Genomic DNA, 26,490 nt, shown 5'->3' on the forward strand with positions numbered 1-26,490 from the left:
TGTCCTCACTTTGTCAAAATGTCCTCACTCCGTATGGGTTATTCTAATTTCGGTCCTCACAAAGCGACGCACACTAGAACACACACACACACAGCGCGAGAGAAACAGGAAGCAGAGTGACAGCAGGTTAATAAACAAAGTAACTCAGCTGAGTGAGTGAGTGAGCGACTGAGTGAGTGAGTGAGCGAGCGAGCGAGTTGAGTTGCTCTGTCTTAGTCAGTCTCGGTGGTTCCTGCTGCGAGGTCCTGCTTCTTCAGCTGAGGTCATGAGGCGTAAAGTGGGATAACTAAGGAGCCGCACGGAAGTCCGTGAACGCAACAGGTCAGCTAGACGCTTTACACAGAAGTTGCATTTGGCCTTATTTTGACAGTGTTTGAGGTGCAGAGAGAAAGAGAAGCATCATTTCACGGCGCAGCTGGTGACGCAGGATCACATGCTACACCTGCAGTGTTTTACCTGCGTCAAACTTCAGACTAAAATCACAAAAAAACGGACTTTTAACGTGTGTTTAAACTGTATTCTGTGTTGCCAGTGAGTATCGAAGGGTTAACGAATTTTGCAGTGATTTTTTATTAATTTTTTTTGCAAATGAACTGTCAGTCAGTCAGTCATCATCTACCGCTTTATCCTCAACCAGAGGGTCGCGGGGGGTGCTGTGCCAATCTCAGCTACATCGGGCGATAGGCGGGGTACACCCTGGACAGTTCGCCAGTCCATCGCAGGGCCACATACAGATAGAGACAAACAACCATTCACTCTCACACTCACTCCTATGGTCAATTTGGAGTGTCCAATTTACCTATCCCCACATTGCATGTTTTTGGACTGTGGGAGGAAGCCGGAGTACCCGGAGAGAACCCACGCACACACGGGGAGAGCATGCAAACTCCATGCAGAAAGGCCCTTGTTCCAACCGGGGCTCGAACCCGGGTCTTCTCGCTGCAAGGCGAGAGTGCTAACCACTACATCACAGAACCAAAACCATGCTTTACTGCTCTTGGTGTACATGCTATGTAGAGAAGGAGAAGCAACACTTTATGTAGGACTTTTATTTTGGTAATTCTCTGACTGATAAAGTGGGATTTTGTGCATCATGAGCTAACATAAGGATACGACTGCTTCAACTATAGGTAATTAAAGTGGGTTTTGTTGATGTACCAAAAAATATATGTAAGTAACTTTTCATATTTTGAATCCAGGAACCATTTCTCTCCCATACACACAAAACAAGGATAAAACGATAAAAGCAAATTTAATAATTGCTAAATTGATTTGTAAATCTTTGTAATTTTAATCCTATAAAACTGAGAATATCTGATTTTTCAACTTTATAATCTAAGAAAAAGTGTCTCCAAATGTCTCGGGTCCATGTTTTCTTTTTTCAAACCTACAACGACGGACATAATATGCTGCAGATTATTACCATTTTCCCGTGGAAACTACTCTTCGTAATACAGTTCTTTGGATAAAAGTAGATCAAAGTGACAATTTGCCTTTTATTTTAAGGGCATGTTAAAAAAAAGTTGTCTAACTTAGATCTGAAAGAAATCTAGTTCAGGTTTTTTATGTTCATATTGTCACATAATATGTTATTATCACTTTATCAGAAGCAGAACACCAGTGGAAAGGTTGTGTGGAAAGAGATTGTGTTGATATGCGCTGCTGTGGAACTAGTTCTGATTTAAAGCATCATATGATTGTTCTGTATATAATGATGATCATCACGTCTCATGCTCTTTTACTGGGATATTAGTGAAGTTGTGCTGAACATTCATGCTGCTGATGGTTGCTTATCATTTCATATCAAACATGTGATTGAAAGGTCTGTAGGAAAACATGATAATAACGTAAAAAAAAAGAATGTTTCCAAGGAAGAAATGTTGGTCTTTTCATGGCCAGGCTGTTTTTGTTGACTTGATGTTACCAATTGGTCCTAACCGCATGTTCAATGTGGCCAGGTTGCAAATAAGTTCCTCTCTGTTTCGATGTGCATGTGTATTTCCTTCTCCGCACACATGAGCCTAATTTTCCAAGGGACTCATCCGTCTGGAGCAACAGGGAAATGTGATTAAAAGTGTTTGACTGTGAAGTTACAGAGGGAGAAAGACAACCACTGAAGTCTGGATCTGTGGAGAAATAATAATACAAAATAATGAGCAATATTCTTTTTCATGCCAATGTTTTCCCTGTAGCTTTTAAAGGAGCTTAACTGATTCAAGTCTTTTTCCCAAGTAGTCGTGTGACTTTTCTGGAACAAATATTGTGTGCGTGACACTGCTTCTGCAATCTAAAATGACAAACCTAATAACCTTTTAACAATATTGTTTTTAAGAGATACTATTAAATACTATATTGTCAATGTGTATACTAAATCTAATGCAATAGTGTTCCCAATATGCATTTGATTTAGTATACACATTGACAATATAGTATTTAATAGTACAGCAAAAGTACATTCAAATACACCGTGTTGTTTGCTTTGACGTAGGTATCAGTTGTTTTTATTCAGGTTATTCATTCTCAATTACGGCTCAGTTTGTTTTCAAATGTATAGCAAATGACATTAAATGTTGCTGGTAATTTATTATTGGCTATATTTACTTGCTGCATCTTGACATAGCCTTGAGATTGAAACAGAAAATGTCAGACAAAAACATTTCAGGAGATGTTGATGACGAGAATAGCGTTTATAATAGGTTGCAACAACTGCTCTGTCATGTGCTGTGACTGTTGTGATTTAGCTGATATATAATCTCATGCAGAAAGACAAAGATGACAGAAATGGAACAACGTTCCGCCTGATTAACAAACACAAATCTTCTTTTTCCTCCTGTCATCTCCATCTATTCACTATTGCACTTCTGCTTTCATTTGCTAAGTCCTATCTCTGCTTTATCTCTTTGTTTCTTCTCAGCTACTTTCTGTGGTTGTGATCCAGCAGGTCTGAGTTGGACCGTGGTTTCAGTTATGGCAGACCATCTGGTTTCCACTCTGCTGGAGGCCTGTGTGGTGGTTGGAGCATCCATGGACAAACTCAGGGACGCCTACCAGGTATTTATTTGCCTTCCAATATATGATATGCAATGAATGAGCAACAGAGAGAAAACAATCAAAACTAATGATGCTAAAAGGCCTTGATTAATGTTGTTGACATGCAAGGTGTAAACATTATGTTTTCTTTTTATCGTTAAATGAACTGTAGGAATGCACTGTGTGCATAATGTGTGATTGAGTTTACTTGAAATCCTACCAATGACTACCAATAGATGCTCCCCACAAAACTGTCTTCTCTTCCTCTCTGCCACATAGTCTGTTAACAGTAATGGAGCTCCAGAGCACCTCCTGCTGGAGCCAGAGGTCCTGCATGTCCTGGCACCTCCCTTTGTGAGCAGACCACAAAATGAGAGCGATGTGGTGAGTTCCCATGGAAGGAAACGGCGCTCCTTTCTCAGGAAGAAGAGGGAACAAACTGCTTCAGCGGCTGCAACACCAAGCCAAGGTCTGGTGCCAGCTTGTGTATCCACTGCTCACATACGTACCTTCACATACAAAACATCATTATTGGCCAAACATAACGATTTTTCATGCAGCTTTATTCTGAACAAGTCCTCAGGAAGAGACTGAAAGATGTCATATCATCCCGGTCTTGTTCTTTCTCTTTCATCTGCTACATTAGCAATGAAATATAGACTGCATGTAAGACAGAAAGGAAGACATTTGTGTTCATTCCGGAAGCCAATTTCTTGGTTCAAGAGATGGAAATTAGTGTTTCGTTTTCGTGTCTGTGGTGACGTTCCAGCACTGCACACACAGTGATTGATTTTATGTTACGAGTGAGGGAGGGAAGGCAGAAGCACAGCAGTTTCACTAGTAAAGTGACAGTGAGATGGCAGCGAATGGTTGGAATATAGACCTCAAGTTCTCCTTTCAGAAAGCTCTGAGTGGTGAAAGGAGTGGGGAAAGTCTAATGTCACTGCCTGACCTCTTTGGATAAAAACACCAAGAAGCACCAACAGAAATCCAACATAACAATCCTCCTAGTCCTTACTTGTTCATGCAGCCTCTCACAAAGCTGCAGCAGGAGAAGACCGGCATTCCTCACATACACAGTGGAGCTTTAAAATGCCCCCTCCACTCTCATCCAGCTGCATGAGACGTTGTTATTGCTTGGACATTGCAGGTGGAGGTGCTGAAAGAAGACAAGGAAGTGAAGATCTTAGTGTTCCGAAAGATATCGACCTCATGGCTTTACCTCAGCTCTGCTTCCCGGGTATTTGCTCTTCTGATGTGCACTTTGTGTCACAGGTTAATCCCTGAAAACAATAACAGTTATCCCTTAAGCATCTGATGACGTTTGATTTACTGACATTTTTGCTTCTTCTTTAATCAGATGGGCTCAGAATAACCACTGAACAGAGAGATGAACAGTTTCACTTCCTGGTTTTCACTGATGTCTTTGGCAACAAGACCCATGGAGTTGTAATGCAGTGTTACCAACCAATATTGGTACTACGGTAGCATATTTAGCAGGACATGGATTGGGTTGGATTTAAACATTAAATGAAAGGTCACTGCTGCCTGGTCTGTTTTGTGTTTTCACAGGAAGGGACGTCACTCTTCCACAACGGAGCTGGGTCTACAAAGTTTTCTAAACTTTTCACTGCTTACAGCTTCTGTGTCATATCCAAGTATCCTTACTTCACTGCCCTTAAAGATTGTTTGTCATGGTGAGACATGGTGCACTACTCCAACCAGCTCTGTCAATTTAAAACTTTTAAAAACATACCATTTGTATGCAGTATTATATACAGTACTGTTTACAGTGTATTTACAGTTTTAACACTGCTATAGGTCAAATTAGAAAAGTTTTGTTACGACATTTGTTTGCATCAATCGCTTTTGTGTCTCTTTCTATTTCTTTGTTAGTCTGTTAATCCAGCTGAGAACTTGTCGTTTATCAGACATGGAAGAGAGAGTGAAGGAGTTTGCAGCCAAACTTTCACTTGTGCCGATCCCACCTCCTGGACAATTGCATCTGGTGTGTTATTCTGTGTGTGTGTGTGTGATCATGTGTCCTTCTGTCCTTGACAGAGATAAATAATATCTTTTGCAACAAGTTAGTAACTTGTAATATAACACTGTGTAATAATTAGGTCTTAAGGTCTTGTGTCTCTTTTCCAGATGTTTACTTTACGTCCTTTGACGATTGTTTTACCATCCAGAGAAGACAAAGATCTCCCCGCTATAGATTTAGACCTCCATCTGCCTTTCCTCTGCTTTAAGCCACAACAACTGCTGCAGGTAAAACACACTCCACTTGTTTTTGTTGGAGGGCAAGTGCAGATTAACGTCAACCCTTAATGTCCCTTTCTCTGTCTGTCCATCTTCCTGTCCCTGTCTCTGCAGGTGTTATCTTGTCTCCTGCAGGAACAGCGAGTGGTGTTATTTTCTTCTGACTGGGCCAGACTCACACTAGTGGCGGAGAGTTTGTTGCTTATCCTACAGGTCTGTTAAAAATCTATTTCTGCAAAAGGCAAAGTAGTCGAATTACATCTTACATCAAATTTAATTTTCAAGTTACAAAAAAATCAGAGCCTTGTTATGTGTGTTTTGTGTTGGACTTCCCCAGAGATGAGATGGTTCATCTCAAGGGGGTTATTTTTATTTGATTTATTTTGTAATCAAAACATCTTTTCAATATGTTGGCCCCATTGTTTTCTGCAGCCTCTGTCATGGCAGCAGCCTTATGTTCCTGTCCTGGCCAGAGGAATGCTGGACTTCCTCATGGCTCCGACTGCCTTCCTCATGGGCTGCCATCTGAGTCATTTTAAAGAGGTTGCTGCTGTAAGTTCATCACTTTCTAAAGTACAACATTAGCGCTACTGGACATCAGAGGACAATCTTTTTTGTTTTGTTTTTTTCAGTCTTTGACCAGAACTTGGGTTTTACCTGTAAATATGTATCGCAGAGAATGTTATGTTCACCAAATATTTGACCATTTTATTTGTATTTTATGTAATAGTTTTTTTTTTCTTTTACTGTGAAATTGAGTCATTATTTTTTGATCTTGTCCAGGAAACAGATGATCTGATCTTAATCAACATTGATAGTGGAGGCGTCTCCACTTCTTGTTCCGATACTGTTGACCTTCCACACATTCCTCCAGCTGCGGCAGACTGTTTCACACAAAGGTACTCATCATTATTATTATTATTATTATTCTTCATTAGTGCACTTCATCTATTAACCCCATTTCCAGAGAAGTTGAGACAAAGAAAAGGCTTGGTTGTGTTTTTGCTTCCAAAGTTGATTCTGTGTGTCAAACAAAACAAATGTAGAAATTGAATTTTGCATGCTAATTGTTGCAGCTTTGTTTGCCCATTCTTCCTGTATACACGACTTGAGTCCTGGATCATAGTCATCATCTGATTGTCCTCTTTATGTTGCCTCATATGTTTTCAATAGGAGACAAATCTGTACTGCAGACAGTCCAGTCAAGCACACACTCTGTCTATGAAGCCACGCTGTGGTAACTCATGCAGAATGAGGCCTGGCATTTGTCCTGCTGAAATAGTGATGGGGTTTCTGGTAAAAGACATTGTCTTGACAGAGGCATTTGTCCCTCCGAATTCCAATATAAGCCTGTGCATCAGTGGTACCCTCCCATACTCGCTCACATATCATCACACAGGCCTTTCGTTAATACCATTATGGGTTTTTTTTTTGTATCTGGCACATATATAATTCCAATGTCCGTCTCACCAAAATACAACCTGACCACAGAACATGTTTCCACTGTCTTTCAGTCCGTCTCAGATGAGACACGATGAGATGGTCGAGGGAACTTTGTGTCATTTCTCTTTGCGTAATACAGTTTCAGTGGTGGACTGTGCTGTGACCATGTGGCTATGTCCATCACAGAAGCATGACTGGTTGACAACATTGTTTCTTAAACAATGTTCATGCACATTCAGTTTCTGTCCTTAGCCTTTATGCACGGAGACTTCCCCTGATTCCCTGAATCTTTTCACAATGTGATGAAAGACTATGCAATCTTATACATAGAAACATTGTTTTTCGAGGGATGGTGAGCCACGACCAATTCCCTATTTCGATCGTGAAACGTTCCAGAACAGTATTACTTGTGTTCCCTATTCAGCTTCACAGGTTCCGACTTTTTCCGCATTCTTTAGGTCTCTGCACGTTGAGAATATGTCCTGACTTTTCTTGATATTCCATTTGTAGATGTTTCTCTACGTTAAGTTTCCCCACATACTTGGCAAGAAATATTGGAGACAGAGCCACTTTGTTTTGTAGATGTCAGTCACTGCAGGTACATTTCGATCTGAACCAGTGCCACCGCGCAAGCTGCCCTGACATCAACGAACAGCGAGCCCAGAGAAGAGCGTGGCAGCGCAACCTCAACCAAGACATCCAGAGGATTGCGCTGGAGCTGCTTGTCAACATATTCAGGTTCTGTGTGTATTATTTAGGCACTGAGATACAATGGGAGGGTTCTCCTAAGTTACATGTGTTTTGTTAATGTGTACTTGTACCTGCATTTTACAGGGATGTTAGTTGTCATCTCAACTATGAACATCGAGTGTTTAACAGTGAAGAGTTCCTGAAAACCAGAGAGCCGGCAGAAAAACTTTTTTACAAGAAGGTAAGTAGTAATGAAGTGACATTTTATAATAATGGAACGCTGGGCCAGGTGTTCGTCTGTAAATGACAACGTGACTTTATTCTAGGTGTTGGAGACGCACATTTTCCACTCCTTTCTCAAAGATCGTCTCAATAAGAAATCGGATAATTATGCTCGCATGGAACTTGGCACTCGCTCTGAGATGCAGAGGTATGATTTAATTTGATTTAGTAATATTCAAGTTCTAATCTCCTGTTGGAACTCCTTTTGATCAATACAGATCAACACAACACGTGGAACTTGATTGTTTATGTACTATCCAATGCACTGTTTCTGTAATGTGGCCTCCAGGTTGAAGGCTATGGTCGAAGTGCCACGAAGACCCACGATGCAGGAGATTCAAGCCCGCAGAAAGAGCTCCCTCACAGACAGCAAGCTGATTAAAAGACTGGGCATGAGCCTTCCTAACTTGGGAGACGACCAAACTGTTGCCTTCCATAGAAATGCTCTGCTGAATGGGATCTTCGTGTCTGACACAGGTGAAACTGGAGAGAAATACTTATATATTTATTTCAACAGAAGATTTAATATTCTCTTTTGTTTTCTCCTCCTCCCCACATTCTCCACCTCCTTAAACTCTAGCTTTAAGGATTCCTCCTAAGCCTGTGAAGGTGTTTAAACTCCCAGACTTCCCAGCATCTCTGTCCTTCCATTCTGTCCAAAGTTATTACAGTGAGCTCATCCAGCACCTTGGGAAGGCCATCTCCTCTGTCCAGAACGAGAACTCTTCTCTGCTGGCCAGGTACATGCTCTCGTCATGCTTTTGTTTCAGGCCTTACTTTTCCCTTATCTTGAAGTAAAGTAAAACATTTTCCAATCATAGGTTTTACTACTTGCGTGGTTTCATCAACACCTTGTGTTTACGACGGCTGGATGCTCTGAGTGATTTCCAGAAACTCTACAAGACGGACACCGCCATCTTCCCCACGCAGCTGGTTACATGGCTCGTGGACTCTCTGCACCAAGACGAGAGAAAACAAGCCGATAGACGACCTGAACTCAAGAGACTCATCCTCAAGGTCAGTCAGCTCACTCGTGGCTGTTCAGCTTTTCAGTTCAGACGTGTGGTGCCGTACTGAAGTTGGCAATCTCATGTATCTCTCGTCTACCAGGTGAAGACGGAGAACGAGAAGCCGTCAGTGCAGCCCGATGACCACGTTAAAAAGTTCAAGCTTCCTCGGAAACCCCTGCATCAAGACGAGTTTGTTCGTTGCATCCAAGAATGTGGGATTGTTAAGGACGTAGCGACCATACATCGTTTATTTGATGCTTTTACTGATGGTAAGTGAAGGAAAGATGCATGTTAATTACATACAAGTTTTAATAAAGTGTGTATAAACCTTGTAATATTGACCCCTGGAATTGTTAGTCAAACCCCAGGAATGCTCTAACAAGCATTCAGTAAAGTGCTATATGTATATATAGCACTTTACTGAACATATAATATATAATGTATGTATGTATGTATGTATGTATGTGTGTATATATATATATATATATATATATATATATATATATACATATATATGTATATATGTGTGTGTGTGTGTGTGTGTGTATATATATATATATGTATATATATATATATATGTGTATATGTCTATATGTATATGTATATATACAGTATGTGTATTGTAGTTATTCAAGTTCCAGATCCAAATGCATTTTGAAAGATGCAGTTTAGATGAGCTCTGTGCTAACGTAATTAACAGAGAAGTGGTTGTACAGCAATTATTTTCCCCACCATGAAATTTGAATTGATTATATCAGATGATCTGTTTTACTGCTTTAACGCTTTGTACAGTCTGTACAGTGTGTTCTTTTTTATAATATTACAACTGTGTCCAAATGAGAGGAGAGCTGCGCATACAGAGCAATGTTAATCTTATACAGACTATAAACTACTAGATCAATCTTTGCTGGATCAGTGTTTGGCAAAAAAGTAATCCATCCATCCTTCCATCTTCTACCGCTTTATCCTCCACATGACGGTCACGGGGGGGTGGGGGGGGGGGCGTTGGTGCCAATCCCAGCTGACACAGGGCAAAAGGCGGGGTACTCACACCTATGGTGTATTTAGAGTATACAAAAAGTAATAATAACAATAATAATAATAATCAATAATAATGAAAAAATCATCTCACAATGTTTTTTCAAGTATTTTGAACAGGAGGAGGCCAATATACAGCCTGTCTAATATGGCTTTTTTCAGACTGATGCCTGTATTGATTTGAAACGAAAGTTTAAGATAATTATGTCTCATCCAGCAGTCATTTTCATTACACAACCCACACATCTATCATTGGAAATCTTTTATAGGTGACAAATCAACTACTTTGTATAGACTGTAGAATAAGTTATAGTGAGAGTGGTGCTTATGTTTTTAAAACATAATACCATAATTTGTTAGCTTACATACAGTATAGGCAGATATTGAGCTGCAAAAACAACTGAAGACAAATTGAATTGTTAATCTTTTGTAGCTGATGTAGCTGTATGTTAGAGCAGCTGTCGAAAACACAGACTCCCACAGAGCTAAAAAGTCAATATTGGATGCAAGTTATTTTAGCTGTGGGAAACTTCACATAAATGATAAGGTGGCTTATCATTTATGTGAACATACAGTGTGTGATTCTTAAATTCAATGTAACGTGTTCACTTGGTCACATCATTCACATTCACACAGATTTCAATTTAGTAAATGTAATTACTAAACCAAAGGCGGGGGGTGGGGGGGACACAAGAGAAACAAAGAAGCAATGTCATGTGACAGTGGTCTTGAAAATGAACTCAGAGTTACGAGTTCATGGTGTGGTAACTCCACAGACCTTTGAGACACATGACACAATGTCTCTGGGGTTACCACACAAACACAAACACACACCATGACACGGTTCATTCAGTCTTTTCGTCAGGATTTAATTTGCTGTACTAATTGATCAAACATGGCTGAATGGAATAAAAAAATAGTACACTTGTTGTCCTGAAGCAACACTATGTGGATTGTTGTGATTATTTTCAGATCTTTGACTCTGTATGTGGATCTGCATGTGTCTGTGTGTCTCTTTGTCTTGTTTCAACTTGTTTGTTCACTGTCTACCTCTCCATCTCTATGGGCATCTTAGGACAATCCAAGCAGTTGGACCCTGAACTCTTCAGACTTTTTTACAACTTCTGGAAGGAGACGGAGGCTGAAGCACAGGACGTCAACCTGCCCGCTCAGGTCATTGACCACCTCGATAATAGTGAGTGTGTCTACAAGTTGTCGTCCTGTGTCAAAACCTCTCATGGCGTTGGGAAAATTGCGATGACGCAGAAACGTTTGTTCTTGCTCACCGAGGGACAACCAGGCTACCTGGAAATCACAAAGTTCAGAGACATACAGGTCAAGTATCTGTAACCTTTTTTTCTAAAAACATGATTTCAACACACACACACACCTTATTTCAATAAATATTTACCCCATCTCTTTGCAGGAGGTAAAGATTGCCTCAGCTCCTTTTCTTCTTGTTCGTATTCCTTCCCTTCGTATCCAGACCACCAGCAGGCCTGAGGTGTTCGAGGCCAACCTGAAGACAGAGACTGATCTCTGGAACCTCTTGGTCATAGAGATGTGGGCCGGACGTAAGATGGCTGATCAACACAAGGTCAAATCTGCCTAAAGTTTTAACACATTTTTGAAGCGATAGATAATCATGTTTACATGGATTCAAATAATCAGAATAAAAGTGTGATGCAAATCCTAATACTCACATTACTTTTATTTTGTCCATGTGTACAGCCCAGTCATATTTTCAAATGATTTAATTGGTTTTAAAGAAAATGTATAAATCAGCCTGTATATCCAGAGTTCTTTAGCATTTCGCTTATGTCTCTCCAGGACCCTCAGTACATGACTCAGGCTCTGACCAACGCTCTGTTAATGGACGCTGTGGTGGGTTGTCTGCAGACCCAGAGGTCCATTATTGCTGCGTCAAAGCTGGCTTACTTTGATAAGATTAAACATGAAGGTTGGGGCTCACCTCTGTTATGCTCTGTCAGTCTTGTTTCTGCATTTCTAAACAAATATGTATACTGTATATTCTGATACTGACCTTTTGTTATTAATTTCTCATCTCTTTCATGTGCCCACTCGCCCTCTCTTATAAACATTAATTAATTGTGTTTGTGATGTCGCCCCCCACCAGTGCCCATGATGGTGCCTAAAGCTACCTCAGAGACTCTAAAGCACAAGATCAACCCCTCAAAAGACTTGGCTGAACCTCAGACTGTCCGTGTGCTACTGTACACACCAGGTACTGTTTTTGACATTTTGAATATTTAAATAGTGCAATTATGCTCACGAATATGTTGTGTGTGTGTGTGTGTGTGTGTGTGTGTGTGTGTGTGTGTGTGTGTGTGTGTGTGTGTGTGTGTGTGTGTGTGTGTGTGTGTGTGTGTGTGTGTGTGTGTGTGTGTGTGTGTGTGTGTGTGTGTGTGTGTGTGTGTGTGTGTCTGTCTGTGTTTAGTCACCATTGTAATTGGTTTAAGTTTAATTGAATTTAATTTTTATCTACAGCATAAGAAACATAATCGCACACAACTTAACAGTCAGAACAGAAACTTTGATATAACAATAACTATTAATGATAAAAGTCACTTACGTTACCAGTAATTAAATACATAAAACTAAATAAATAAAACTGAGTCGATGATTAAATGTATTGAAGGAAATCTTAGCTTAATATATACCAATAAATTCTTCATAAAAACCCACTTTGTAGTTCCAGCTGGCAGCAAAATCAAAAAACAATGTCAGACTACAGTCAGTTCATATAGTCAAATAGAATTATATTTATTTTTAATATTTTCATCATAACTATATAACTATAACATTTGTGTGACTGTGACAAAAGTGTGTCTGATGTATCATACATGACTAATAAATGCCTCCAAAAGCAGAGCCTGTACATTGTTGTGACACTGTTCATCATCCTTATAGGCACTAATTTCCCACAATACATCATAGCAATTGTCACAGTGCTTTACAGTTCAGAGCATTAATGATGTAGTGATAATCCGTTTATTTATATAATCAGTGTTCCCTACAGTAGCTGAACTGTCAGTTTATCATGTGCCTCACATCGGTTTAATTTACCATATGTCTGCCGCACACAGTTAAAAGTCACAAGACACTTGTCAATGGTGTTAAGTCATCTCAGTATGGGGCAAAATAGGATTAAAACTTGGACATAGAGACTGCATTTTTAGGTTTGCGTGCAGTGAACAGAAGGGAATTACATGTGACTTCATCTGTGAGCGTGTGTGCACTTGTAAATGCACTTGTAGACTTGTAAAGTGTTTTTTATGGCAACAGATGCTCCAGGGAAACCTATCCATATAATCTGATTAGTCTTGTGTTGTGCAAAGGCTTAGTCTTTTTAAATGTTTCACTTGTTTTCACTGTGACAAAAGCAAAAGCATCTGCATGCCAGTATAGAGGCGGCTGAGTTGAAAGAAAGAAAAGCAGAAAAACAGTTCTGAAGTGATACAGCTGAGATCAACACACCAACATATTCACTGAAATGAGCTGCAAATAGGTAGCTTATTTTTTACTGACAGCATACAGTCCTCTTCTTTACCCCTCTCTCTCTCTCTCTCTCTCTTTCCCTTTTTCCCTGTCACTCCAGGTCATTTGACTTGTGACCTCTCAGAGGGTAAGAAGAACCCAAAGCTGTGGGTGGCTCTTAGCGGTGGAAAAGTGGTCGTGTTCGATGCTGCAAGCTGGTCCATGTTGGAGGACTGCATCCAGGTTGGAGAGTTGCAGCTGGTGAGAGCAGTCGTGTTTTACTTAGCTGTTGGATGTTACAAGTACTGTTTTGCAGCTGCAGTAGGCAGGATCTGTGGAACAAATATTGTGTTTATTTAGGTAGGTTATTAAAATAGTCACAATTTAGGATTGTGCTCATCTCACCTCTTTAGATGAGCACCGACATGAACAGGAAGTATTTGTCGATGCATTCAGCACTCCGTATCTATGTGATCTGTCATGGGATCTGATTGGTCCAAAGCTACTAGTTATAGCATTGCTCAGCTTGAATTTTTTTTTTGCTTTCCCATTGAGGATAGTATCTGGTACTTTTTAGTACTAGATACTAGTAGTATCAGTAATAGTACCAGTAATGTGACGTCAACAGACTACCAGCCACTGAGTGGTCAGAGAGTGTCATCACTGGAAGCGTCATGAGCGCGAGAGAAATCAAACCTAACAATGCCAAACTGTAGAAAAAGACTTTAAAATCCCAAAAACATGCGTTGATCTCCAACCCTTAGCAAGGAAATGTCTAAAATCTCCATATTTAACAGAGGAGCCTGTTGTATTTAGTGACAGCACTGCGGAAAGCCACCGATCATGAGCTGAATCACAGCCCGTGCAGCTGTATTTCAGCTCAGTGACTGTAAGGGATTTAAATTAGCAACTTACACGTTCGTAAATACAAACCTAACAACTCAGAATAGACCAGCTGCATCTCACAAATCACAAAGGCCTCTGTGCAACCTTAGCACCTATAAATTCTCTATAGTGTTTTCTTCCTTATATCATTGTGGAACTCTACAGGGAAAGGGCCAATAACTCAACGATGCAGTGCTCCCCAAGGTTGACTCTAGGTATCAGCTGAGGAAGGGGCTGGACCTCTTAGAGTAGAGTAGAGCCGAGCCGTGCTCAAACTGTATAGTGGAAAAGCGCCATTAGTTGTAAGGCTGTAAAGGGAGTGTGCAGGAAGTGCAGAAGACTCATTCTGTTCAGGTTCATATGAATTATTGATAAATAATCCCCCCTCCAAAAACACTTTCTTTGAGTGCTGGATAGCACTACTACTACTATAATGCCTATGTCACATTTTGTGTGTAGAACTGCATGCTGGGATTGGTCCAGGAGCAGGTTTGGATCGGCTCTCAAGACTCTGTGATCTACATCATTGACACTCACAGCATGTCCTGCAACAAACAGCTGACTGAACACAGACATGAAGTGACTGGCCTCACACTGGACACCAAAGATAGGTAGAGAGGCATTATTCATTCTGCTTCAGTTAGCAGTCATTAAACAACAAGAGCACTGTCATAAATGTAAGCCTCAACATTTAAGTAGTAATATATCACTTTCTCTCTCTCTTCCCAGTCAGCAGTTGTTCTCCTGCAGCTGTGATGGCACAATCCTGCAGTGGGACTCAGTCAGTCTCAAAGTGAAGCGACAGTTCCACCTGAGCTGTGACCATCTCTCCTCTATACAGATCCACGATGGCATTCTGTGGTGCTGTATGTTTGCCGTCCTCTTTGAATGATTATGAATGTGCACGTAATTTTACATTTAATATTATTATAATATTATTAGCAGTACCAGTAGTATCAGAAGTGTACATGCAAAGTGTCATTTTATCACTCATGTGTAAATGTCTCCTCCCATTTCATCTGTAGAAGAAGGGTCTTGATGATGATTTGTTGAACAAGCCTTAATGTGTGTGTGTGTGCACAGGTTGTAATGACAGCATTGTAGAACTGAAGAAGAGCGGGACACCTCAGCGACGGATGTCGCTCCCCGACGACCTGCGGTGCATTCCCGGTAGCTTCAGCAGCTTCATTGTCATTCCTGAGGTGACTTTCTCATCCTGATCCAATGTGACAGTCCATCATGCAAGCTAGCAGCTCCTGTATATGCAGCTACAAATGAATTAGCAGGTCACGTCTGTTGCCTAATTCAGGGATGTAAGGGAAACTGTAGTTATTTCTCGTCACTTTGAAATATCCAGAAAAGACAATTATTGAAGTTGTGTGACTGTCAAATATTTGTATGCACAAATCGTTGCTATGTTTACAGACCTTGTTGGTGATTGTGTACAGACTTCACAGTGTTCTGTGTGTGTTTTTCTGTCTCAGCAAGGTCAGTTGTGGACGGCATGTGCAGAGTCAGGAGAGCTGTGTCTCTGGCACATTACTGACCACAGATGTCCGTACAAAAGAATCTCCCTGCCCGGCAGTTCAGGGGTCACCTGCATGATTCATGTCAAGGACCAGGTGAGTTATAACAAAGCTGTCTTGTGTGTCTTGGATCACTTTGTATGCATTTGTAAAACACTTTGTTACATGTGTCATACTATAGTGCAGTGGTTAGTCGCGGTGCCTCACACCCCTGTGTGGGTTTTCTTCTGGTACTTCAACTTCTTGTTACAGTGCACATACAGATTGGAGTTAAGCTGATTGTAGATGTAAATGTGTGGTGTGAATGGTTTTTGGGAAAAATAATAATTGAAAAGTAATCTACAGATTTGTTGCAGGCCTAATATGATAAAATTATTAATAGGGTACTTGTAAATGGAGTGCCAATAAGTGTGAACTGAACTGCTTCCTTTGGTTGATCCCGTCTCCTCCCCACAGATCTGGGTGGGCTGCCGTGGCTGGCCCACTGTCGGAGGTGAGTATGACGGCCGGATAAGGAGTCAAGTGTTGGTAGTGAATCCTGAGAGCCGCACTGTGGAAAAGGAGCTGCAGGCTCATTCAGACAGTATCCAGACACTGTGCACAGCTGAGGACAGATATGTCCTGAGTGGCTCTGCGCGCCGTGATGGGAAGATCGCCATCTGGAAAGTGGAGTGAAAATAGGACTATTACAGCAAAAAGGATAAAGTAAAGGTATTTCACTTGGTGGAGTATCTTTTTTTTTTTAATCCAAATTTTATTGGTACACACAAAAAAAACAGCTCTTAAAAATTAAACATATAAATTAAAAGTATATATATAAATATATATAAAAGTAAACATATAAAATACTGAATGTAATACAGATATTTCTTTCTGCCCTGTGCATGTCCTGTTTTAAAAAACGTATCTAGATGTCAGCTGCCGTCACATATTTAAATGCCACAGTGTAATTGTCATGTTTTATTGTCTAGTACTGATAATAAATTAAATGATTAAACAAACATTATCAGGTATTATCACATACTGTGTGTTTATGAGCCCATGTTTGTTACATTCAGACTGATGATCAGCATCTTCTCAACACTTCACAGTATGAGCCCAGCTGCTGCTTTTATGAGGTATATTTTAAAAATGAGGTTCAGATGAAAACATTCAATTCCAGGTGAGTGATTGATTTACTAGTACAGTAATAGTGCTGCAACTATTTGAGGCAAACTTCTTGTGATTCTTGAAGCAATGCTAAGGATTTATTTTTGCTATAAGTAAAATCTTTGTGTGCACTATATTCTTAGACATGTGGGGCTTTTATGAGTCCTTGTATATCAATTAACATATCCTGCTTTTCCAGCTTTTACCATAAGAATTGATAAAAGCATTGTCTGGAGTGAATCACAAGTTCAGCAGATAATTGAATTAACTGACAACTTTAAAGTGGACAACCTTTGACAAACAAATGAAAACACATGACATGTAGAATTTGTTTCTAATCTTGGGTCATCATCAGTCGGAAAGTTCTTTATTAGTAAAAATACAATGCAGCCACATTCAAAGAGATGGAACACATTTAACAATGACAATTAATGTTTTGATATCAAATGCCAGGATAATCTGTAAACACATAGATCACAAATTAATATGGATGAATAGTGAATGGAGTGATGTTCTCATGCATGTTGACGGAAAGAGCTTCTCTGATCTCAGTAGTATAACTCCTGATCCCACCAACCTGAAAGAGAACAAGTCATAGATTACTACAATACCATAATACTGGATGGATGCACAGTGGAGTGTTGACTCGATGGAATTGGTGGAATCAGTGAGGGTTAATAAAGTTTAGCTTACTTCCTGGATATCTTCTGACTCCCAGTTTCCTGATCTCATCGTAGACGAAGATTAAAATACCATACGGAAGAGGAACAAACCACCACTGGACCCTAAAGCAAAAACACAGACCAGTATATCCTTCTAATCCAGTCTGAGATTTGAGATGGTGACTGTGTGAATGAGGCTGTGTGGTCCTTTACCTGATGGGCATGAAATTAAAGATATTGGGCATTCCAGGACAGTAACACAGCAGATTACCAAGGCAGAGCTGGAAGACTATGGCCGTAACCAGGACACGGTTCCTGCACATAAATAAAGACATAAACAACCAAACAGACACCCAGCTACAACCTTTTTTACAACCTTAAATACAGATTAGTTCAGGTTTCCAAATAACATGGACTGTCAAAAGCACAAAATGGACAAGATGTCTCTACATGAAAGTGAAAACATGAGACTATTTTGAGATTCATACGTAAAATCAAAATGATTCTTGCATGTACATTGTTTTTAATGAGGTATTTATTTGGTTTAGAGCTTAAGAACCTGAAACTTAATTTACTTAACTTGAAATATGAATTATATTTTAACATCATTTATTATTTTAATTATGTAAATATAATGCTAACAACAGGGTTAAACATCTTGGAATAATGTGTGAACAAACAAGTTGGAGTACAGCATAATAGTGTTCCTCACATGCAACCAAATGTTTAAACAATACAGACACAGAACGAAACCCTGCACATGTTAATGCTTTAACCTCAGGTTTAAGAAATGACCCCATGCACCATGCTTGCAACGGGTCTGTACTGACCTGAAGAAACCTTGCTGAAACACGGACAGACGTCGGGTTTTCCTGATAATCACATCAAAGATCTGACAAATCTCGATACTGACAAAAAACACGGTGTAGCATGTATATTCCTGGTACAACCTCTGACTGAATGTCTGTTAGCAGGGGAGAGGACATAAGGGAGGAGTTAGTTGGTCATGCTGATAAAGCAAATTAGAATAATGAGTGACAAAAATGTCAACATGTTTTGTGTCTGCAGTTTTAAATGAGGTAGGATCGCCAAGACTACACTCACCCATTCTTGTCCATAGCTGTCCTGCAAGTCCTGAAGGTGAACATCCTCCCACTGAGAACGTAGGCCGACACACATGAGTGGGAACCAGCCCTCCTGGGCCATTGCTGTGAAATAATCTGTAAAACCTGCAAAAGACTCGATGGCTCCTAAAATAAATAAAGAAAAATGGGTCAATCGCACTTTCAAATGATATAAATCGAGCTCAGTGGCTGTGTGGCATTATTTTGAGATTATATGAGGCAGAAGTTTTATCTTTTTTATTGTACAAGTTATAACAATGAAAAACGTGCATCTACCAATGTCTGTTAGTTGTCTTTTAATGAACTCGTAAATTAATTCATGTTTTGTTGACTATAGAGCAAACACACGCACACTCTCACTCTCTCACCTATCTGGAAGTATGAATATGCAGCCAGGGCTTCATTAACCAGGCGATCACGACGAGGGTTCCTGGGCTTCAGATGCATGATGTCACTCTCTGCTTTCTCGTAAGCCAGAGAGACAGACGGGAACTACAGGAGAAACCAAAAATGATACCACATATATCACTGAGACTAAATCCCCTGCTGGAAAAGGATAAAATTCATTTGTCAGAGATAAAATGCAAGTAGATACTAGAAACTCGAGCTCAGACAATAATCTTTTGTCACAATTGATTAAATTTGTCTTGCGGCTCAGTTTTATTTTCATTTCACAAATGGTGTCATAAGATCGTACCAACAATTGAAAAGACACATTTCTTGAGACAGTAATTCATGAGTCATATTTTCAAAATCAATGCACACTGCAGTCAGTTTGACATTCACCTAAACTGAATAGGCTTGGAAAAATATCCCAATCCTGAGGAAGAACACAATTATTAAGATAGTTTATATATATTTCTTTCCCCACCACTATTAGACACAGTCCTCATCTATTGCAATGATAAATGGCACCTGTAAATAAGAGCTTACTCACAATGTCAGTGGCCAGTTCAATGAAGAGAATAGTGATGCAGCCCAGAGGCAGAGGCACACTGACGGTGATGTAGATCAGATAAGGAGTCAGCTCAGGAATGTTTTTGGTGAGTGTGTAGGCAATCGACTTCTTCAGGTTGTCAAAGATAAGACGACCTGCACACAAAGTTCACACAGTGTTCAGTGAGCAAATCTGAATCCTGATTCTCTCTAATCTACTGTCATGAATAAAGACTGGACTAACCTTTACTTTGAGACATTATTGCATTATTCATGTGTTTTACTGAGCCTCACCTTGCTCCACTCCAGTGACAATGGAAGCAAAGTTGTCATCCAACAGGATCATATCTGCGGCGTTCTTTGCAGCATCTGACCCAGCGATTCCCATGGCAATGCCAATGTCAGCCTTCTTAAGAGCTGGTGAGTCATTCACACCATCACCTGTTACAGCGACAATGGAACCCTGGGAGAAATGGAGGATGACATGTCTCTCACAAGCCTGAAAATGTAGTTTGATGTGGATGGGTATCTTCATTTCAAGCACCAGTGTGAAAGCTCTATCGCCCCCTGAGTAATTACCAACACACTGCAACTCCAACTACACTAACCCTATCCCTGAAACCAATTCTTAACCCTCAAAAAGCTCTTCACATTTATGAGGACCAGCCAAAATGTTTGAATTGAATTGAATTGAATTATCAGTCAAAATGTGTCCACGCAGCCGAGCAGCGTCTTGCTCAGCAACATAAATTCATGTGCTCTGTGTCTATTTACCAGACGCTGACAGCTCTCCACAATAATCAGTTTCTGCTGGGGCGACGTTCTCGCAAACACCATCTCCGGATGGTTCCGTAGAGCCTCATCCAACTCTTCGCTGCTCATGTCTTTCAGCTGACCACCACTGATCACACAAGCACGGGCGTCCCTGCACACAGTTACATACATTAAACAGGCAGGTCAAGTCTTTATAATATGATGATGATGTGGAGTTCTGTTGGTGTTTGTCAGTGATCGTGATGGAACACCTCTTGTTGACTTGTTCGACCGGTATGCGCTTCCTCAGGGCAATATCTTCCACTGTTTCACTGCCTTCTGTGATGATCCCAACGTTAGCTGCTATTGCTCTGGCTGTAATTGGATGGTCTCCAGTCACCATGATGACCTGAGGTTTACAGATATATATAAAAAAAGAAAAGAAACAGGAACAAGAGAAATGAAGCACAGGAACATCCACAAAGTGCAGTCTCTTGCCATTGACCACAAAACCACAAATCAAAACTGGTTATTATGTGTACGTGGTACACACCCTGATTCCAGCAGTTCGACACTTCATTACTGCATCAGGGACAGTGGCTCTTGGAGGGTCAATCATTGAGATGAGACCAGCAAAACACAGTCCTGATGTGGTGAAATTCATCTCATCAGGATCAAAGCGATATCCACGGGGAAACTCTCTCTCGTTAAGGTAGAGATGACAGAAACCTGGGAGGAAAAGGCAAGACGTAGATGAAAATAGCAAATATTAGCAAATTCATATTCTACATTATAGGTTTATTATTAGCTACAAAGGTAATTCATCAAAAACAAAAAAAGCCTTTGCTTTAGGTTTGACCAAATATCTCAAACAACAAACATGTTTATCCATGTGGAAACACTCCCGGACATAAGTGAATGTTTTAAATGTGTGAAATGTTTCTCTCACAAGATATCATTAGATATCGATAATGATTGCTGCAAGCTGCAAGAACTCCCAAACGATGGAGAGAACACACTTCTCTGTTGCTGTGGAGTATGTCCAGGCCTTTAGTGTTACCAAAAGAACTTTCTCACCCAGCACTCTCTCGCCCAGTCCTCCCAGGTCCATGTATGCAGTCTGAAAAGCTTCTTTCCATTGCTCATCCATAGGCAGCTCCTGGCCTTTCATCAAAATGGTGGAACAACGCTCTAAGATGCGTTCAGGTGCTCCCTTCATCACCAACAGGTAGCGTAGGTCCAGTGGATCCTCCAGTTCATGAATAGACAGCTGAAGAGCGAGAGAAGGATGAAACTGTGATGATACTGGAGTACAAACAGTATTAGGTAAGTTCTACAGATACAGCCCAGATTTCTGCACTCACTTGGAACTTGTTGGTGGAGTTAAAGGGCACTTCCACCACTTTCTTGAAGCGATTACGGTAATCCATGATGTTCCCGACAGTGAGCTCAGTGAACTTCAGCAGAGCCGTCTCTGAAGCATCTCCCACGACAAGCCTCTGTGTCAGACAGTAAGAACAAATGCTTTTATCTATTTGAAAACAATTCGGTCATAACTATAATATCAAAGGATGTAATATCTGTCTGAACGATATCAACTACAAACATCTCACAATAACTTTGTACCTTAGGAATGGGTATTCCTTCTTGATCAGGTCTGAATGTTGCTCTGTTACACAGAGAAGCCACTCTCGCCAGTGAACGCCATGTCTCTGATGACTGGTCAAAACTTTGGCCTGAAAACCACACAATCACAGTATAGTCACATTAATTCATCTTTAAAAAAGCAACCCACATAGATTTTTCTATACAGGAACAGTACTGATCTATTTAAAAAAGAAAATGCTTTGCACAAAAATAGACTTTCATCTCCGTGTTTACCTGACTGATCTTCAGTGGTATCAGCAGCGTGGATGTGGTTGTCGAACCAAAGGTGAGCTACAGTCATTCTGTTCTGGGTCAGGGTACCGGTCTTATCAGAGCAGATCACTGAAGTGGACCCTTAACATGCACAGGTTCGAGGTTACAAGGTTTTATAACGTGATAATTCCGAATTTACAAGGTTCTGAAACTGAGAGCCAGCCTGGGACACAGACGCTCACACTCGCTGAAGACATGCCTGCCAGTGAGGACAACTGGAAAAACTAATTCAAGCCACTCTATGCCTGGTTATGTCTATGATATCTTGGTCGAGTCTCAGAGTTAGACAGATCTCTGACCGGAAACTTAAGTTTGTTGCTGCTCAATCTCCTGCAACATAGTCCATACAGAAAATCTGCATTTGTTTGTGTCATTTATATGAATCTGAACAAAGGATTTCAAACCGGAGGTAACAAAAGTCAAACTGAAGTCTCAAAATAGCGCAGTGGATAAATGACAGGTCAGAATAAGCCGTTCAATGGTGAGGAAAAGCAGCAAATATGTAGACTTAAGTGGGCGAAGATTTTATTAGGCAAGCCCCAAGTCTGTTTTCAGGGATGGTGAGCATTTGTGGCTGGTTCCTGGTAACAGCAGCACCTTGTGGGGATACACTGCAATGTCATTGTTAACTTTGAATCAGGATCACACTTAAACACACACAAGCCCTATATGATTTTACCACATCATACAAAGGTCTAACCTAATGTCTCCACAGCCTCCAGGTTTTTCACAACACAGTTCTTCCTGGCAAGTCGTTTCGCAGTCAGAGAGAGACACACCTGTCCCCAAAGAGAGACATAGACTTTATTGTACATACAGGATAAATAAAGTAAACATTCATACATAAACCATAGACACTGAGTGGAATTCCTCATTAATTCAGTCACTCACAGTAACTGTAGCGAGCAGCCCCTCTGGCACATAAGCCACCACAATGGCCATGAAGAAGATCGTGGCTTCAAGGAAGGCATAGCCGATAAACATGGCAACCACAAAGAAGGTAAAGCCAAAAAAGATTGCAAGACCAGCAATGATGTCCACAAAATGCTCGATCTCTATGGCGATGGGTGTCTTCTCATTGCCAACGCCACTCGCCAAGCTCGCAATGCGACCAATGATGGTGCGATCACCCGTGTTAATGATCACACCAGTGGCTACACCTGAAGAGTATAAAGTAAATCCTGTCAAGGGCTATAGGTGAAGAGTTTTAAAAATAAATGAACAATTCAACTTTCATTAAAAAAACTTTAATTGACTGCTATTTAGTAATACTTTGCTCTTTTCTTTCCTGTGTTTTAGGGGAAATAAAACATGTTTTCTTACGTATGGAAGTACATACATGAAAAACGACAATAAAGGAATCTTTAAATACTTTTTTTTAATGTTATGGCTGATTGTGCAGGATGGACTGTACCTTCCAGACAAGTGGTAGAGAAGAAAGCAATGTTTCTGGTCTCCAGTGGATTCTCATGAGTGCATTCTGGACTCCTGGTTTGGGGTTCAGACTCACCTGTCAAGGATGAGTTGTCTACCTGCACACACACACACACACAATTACAGTTATTTATAGTAAACAGTGTTTTTTTTTATGTCCATGTGCTAAAGGATTGGAAGGAAACAGTCCAATCCATATGGCACCAAAGTCACTACAGCTTTCTGAGGACTCAGTATTTGCATGTAAAACAATGACTTTGAATGTTAAACAAAAACAAGTATTTTTAAAATCGGTCTTATTTTTACCTTACAGGCCTGAGCAGTGATGATGCGAATATCAGCAGGGACTCTGTCTCCGCCTTTGACCTCCACCAAATCCCCCACCACTAGCTGATTGGCATTGATCTGGTTTTTCTTGCCATCACGGATCACAACGGCTTGCTAAGAAAGGACACAAATAATAAAACATGAGAGAAACAGAGAGAACAGATCCAAAATGATATATATATAAAAAGAGATATAAATGCATTTTTTAATTACTGTGCAACACACCTGTGGCACCAGATTCTTGAAGCTGGCAATGATGTTAGTACTTTTGAACTCTTGGTAGTAACCAAAGCATCCAGTTACCACAACGACAGCAATCAGGGTGATGGCCAAGTATAACTGGAATTAGAATAAAAATGTGACCATGAAAAGAAATGACTGATTCATACTGAACTCCTCCTTTTCCTCTGTTCATCTTTCTTCTCTCCCTCATTTGTCCTGCTCATAGCAATCTACATAACAAGTAGCTAAATCCACTCTTTTTTTTTTCCTACAGTGCATTAAAAGTGAGACACACTCAGAGTGGCAGTACTACTCACGTTGTCAAAGCTGGTGAGGTTCCCTCTCCCCATTTCAATTCCAAAGGCGATGAAGCAGATGACAGCTGCGACCCACATCAGACACTGCAGCCCTCCAGCCAGTTGCCTGGCAAACTTCACATATTCTGGGGTACCTTTAGGAGGCTTCAGCTCATTAGGTCCATCCCTCTCCAGGACCTGCTGGGCGAAGATGGAGGTCATGCCCTGTGGATGGAGAACACAAAAACAAGTTTAAAAAATGTTTTTTTGAGAAAAACAAGTGGGAAAGCCATGCAGAAAGGAAGTTATTACATTACCTTACTAACACTTGTGTTATATCTCATCTCCAGCTCATCAATCGTGATCTCATGATCGTCCTGCAGGCGACGGAGACAGACGGAGGAACAGAGGACATCAGTGATTCATAAATGTGATTTATTCAGAGCGTTTTATACATTAACTCATATTTTCACAGGAGCTGAGTTCATTACTTTTTCTCATGTGCTGAAGTTGAGCACTACCTGTAAATCACTGCTTTGTCTATACAGAGCAGAATTCAGTATCGATCCATGAATTTAAAGGATTAAATTATGGCACAGTCCACAAAACCTCCGCTGCCATAACTCCCACTCTTCTTTTTATATTGCCAGGTAACAGACATTACTCACTATGTCCATTTCCTTCTTCATGCCCTCCAGTTTCTCCTTTTTCTTGATCTTTTTCTTCTTCTTGTCCATCTCTCCATCCATCTCGAACATATTGTAAGTGTCCTTAATGCAGGCAGAAATGAAGAAAACATTTTTGAACATATACAGTATAATAAATCAAACAGCTCAGTAAATTGCCCTAAAGAAATCCTGACATTATATAATGTATATTGAATACCTTACATCTTACAAAAAAAACTTATACCTTAGTAGTAATGAATTACAAAGAGAGAGATTAGTGTTAACAGGAATTCACATAATCAACTGACCTAACTCTATACAATATAAGGTAAAATTGTCAGATAAAGAATATATGTCAATCACAGAAAAGTGTAATAACTTCCTGTGTTTGTCTGATCTAGGCTTGTGTTTTGCAAGATTACATCAAATAAATAAAAAGTTTGCTCACTTGTTTGTTACATGATTATACAACTTGGCTTCTGTCCCCCACAACCATTATTTAACAGGGGGAATAGTCATGGTCTAATCTGCTGAGTCGCCTACCTTTTTATTCATGGTTGCTGGCTTGACAGGAGACTGCTCTCCCAAATCAATGGAGCTCCAGGCAACTCGTTTTTTCTTTGCCCCTGAAATCTTGGCTGTGAGTTATTGTCCGGTTCCAAACATACACTCAGTTTCTCCCTCTCTCTCTCACACATACACACACACACACACACAAACACACACACACATAAACTGCATACACATGCACAACTGTTAGAAACATTTTCTGAAAAAGCCTTTTATAACCGAAACTCCCCTTTTTTATGCACACATGCGCACAAACACACAATTTTAACATGCAGATCAAATATGACCATCTACAAATCTAGAATGTTCCCTCAAGGAGCAACAATGTCACCTCTGGACAGGTTACACAACACACACACACACATACATATTTAAAAAAGAAAAAAAAAAGCCCACTCATATCACAAACTCAGTGAAGTTTCTGTGGTATCTCTTATCATTTCTTCTCCTGATAAAGTGATTGGAGAAAGGAGCAATGAAGGTTAAAACAGACCAATGTCATTCTTACAAATCTGCCTGATATTGCACTGCAGGAAATGACACCACAATCTGCACAACTACAGCCTGTTCTGTATATGCCATCAAGTCATTGTATAAATTGTCTGGCCAGCATAATGAGAAAAAGGTGGTTTTACTTGTCCAGGGAATATTAGCCGTCTTTAGTCCTGTCATATATCAATGAGTAGTTGATCAAATGCACTCATAACCAGAGAGCATCATCCACAGCATTAGATCAGAAAGCCACTGACAAGCATTAACCTGATT

At 40.3% G+C, this 26,490-nt stretch overlaps 2 protein-coding genes across 5 annotated transcripts; one reads left to right on the top strand and one right to left on the bottom strand.

Moving 5' to 3' along the window:
• The first annotated feature begins 161 nt into the window (after window positions 1-161).
• Window positions 162-16,421, top strand: LOC131470797 (DENN domain-containing protein 3-like). 4 transcript variants are annotated; one of them, XM_058646785.1, is made up of 28 exons: window positions 162-321; window positions 2,880-3,051; window positions 3,310-3,499; window positions 4,181-4,270; window positions 4,391-4,506; window positions 4,603-4,727; window positions 4,927-5,038; window positions 5,182-5,301; window positions 5,407-5,505; window positions 5,725-5,844; window positions 6,076-6,191; window positions 7,318-7,473; window positions 7,570-7,666; window positions 7,752-7,855; window positions 7,997-8,184; window positions 8,288-8,447; window positions 8,529-8,724; window positions 8,818-8,986; window positions 10,831-11,090; window positions 11,182-11,352; window positions 11,586-11,715; window positions 11,893-12,000; window positions 13,375-13,514; window positions 14,598-14,749; window positions 14,868-15,004; window positions 15,222-15,340; window positions 15,623-15,760; window positions 16,121-16,421. In XM_058646785.1, exons 2-28 carry the CDS (start codon window positions 2,968-2,970, stop codon window positions 16,337-16,339), a joined length of 3,816 nt encoding a protein of 1,271 aa, XP_058502768.1. In that variant the 5' UTR covers window positions 162-321; window positions 2,880-2,967; the 3' UTR covers window positions 16,340-16,421. The 4 variants fall into 4 exon arrangements, with proteins under 4 accessions (XP_058502768.1, XP_058502765.1, XP_058502769.1 ...); XM_058646782.1 differs by having other exon boundaries at window positions 2,915-3,051; XM_058646786.1 differs by having other exon boundaries at window positions 2,939-3,051.
• A 784-nt stretch (window positions 16,422-17,205) lies between these two features.
• On the bottom strand, window positions 17,206-25,876 carry LOC131471765 (potassium-transporting ATPase alpha chain 1). Its single transcript, XM_058648498.1, has 24 exons — window positions 25,699-25,876; window positions 25,156-25,257; window positions 24,805-24,864; window positions 24,509-24,712; window positions 24,195-24,308; window positions 23,949-24,083; window positions 23,623-23,740; window positions 23,100-23,368; window positions 22,909-22,987; window positions 22,170-22,289; window positions 21,915-22,024; window positions 21,653-21,787; window positions 21,366-21,558; window positions 20,842-21,017; window positions 20,561-20,697; window positions 20,310-20,460; window positions 19,830-19,998; window positions 19,537-19,691; window positions 18,968-19,091; window positions 18,580-18,725; window positions 18,306-18,439; window positions 17,689-17,790; window positions 17,507-17,598; window positions 17,206-17,390 (listed from the first exon to the last, which is right to left on the bottom strand). Exons 1-24 carry the CDS (start codon window positions 25,708-25,710, stop codon window positions 17,362-17,364), a joined length of 3,066 nt encoding a protein of 1,021 aa, XP_058504481.1. The 5' UTR covers window positions 25,711-25,876; the 3' UTR covers window positions 17,206-17,361.
• Window positions 25,877-26,490: the final 614 nt, after the last annotated feature.

The sequence above is a fragment of the Solea solea genome, chromosome 13 (genome assembly GCF_958295425.1).
Source record: "Solea solea chromosome 13, fSolSol10.1, whole genome shotgun sequence".
Classification (NCBI taxonomy): domain Eukaryota; kingdom Metazoa; phylum Chordata; class Actinopteri; order Pleuronectiformes; family Soleidae; genus Solea; species Solea solea.

Coding starts and splice junctions, on each gene's coding strand:
- LOC131470797 (XM_058646785.1), top strand. CDS start 2,968: ATGGCAGACCATCTGGTTTCCACTCTGCTGGAGGCCTGTGTGGTGGTT. Junction 3,500..4,180: donor GGCTGCAACACCAAGCCAAG/GTCTGGTGCCAG, acceptor TGGACATTGCAG/GTGGAGGTGCTGAAAGAAGA. Junction 8,185..8,287: donor GATCTTCGTGTCTGACACAG/GTGAAACTGGAG, acceptor CTTAAACTCTAG/CTTTAAGGATTCCTCCTAAG.
- LOC131471765 (XM_058648498.1), bottom strand. Junction 24,309..24,508: donor ACCTCACCAGCTTTGACAAC/GTGAGTAGTACT, acceptor TTCTAATTCCAG/TTATACTTGGCCATCACCCT. Junction 19,692..19,829: donor TGTCACTGGAGTGGAGCAAG/GTGAGGCTCAGT, acceptor CTTTGTGTGCAG/GTCGTCTTATCTTTGACAAC.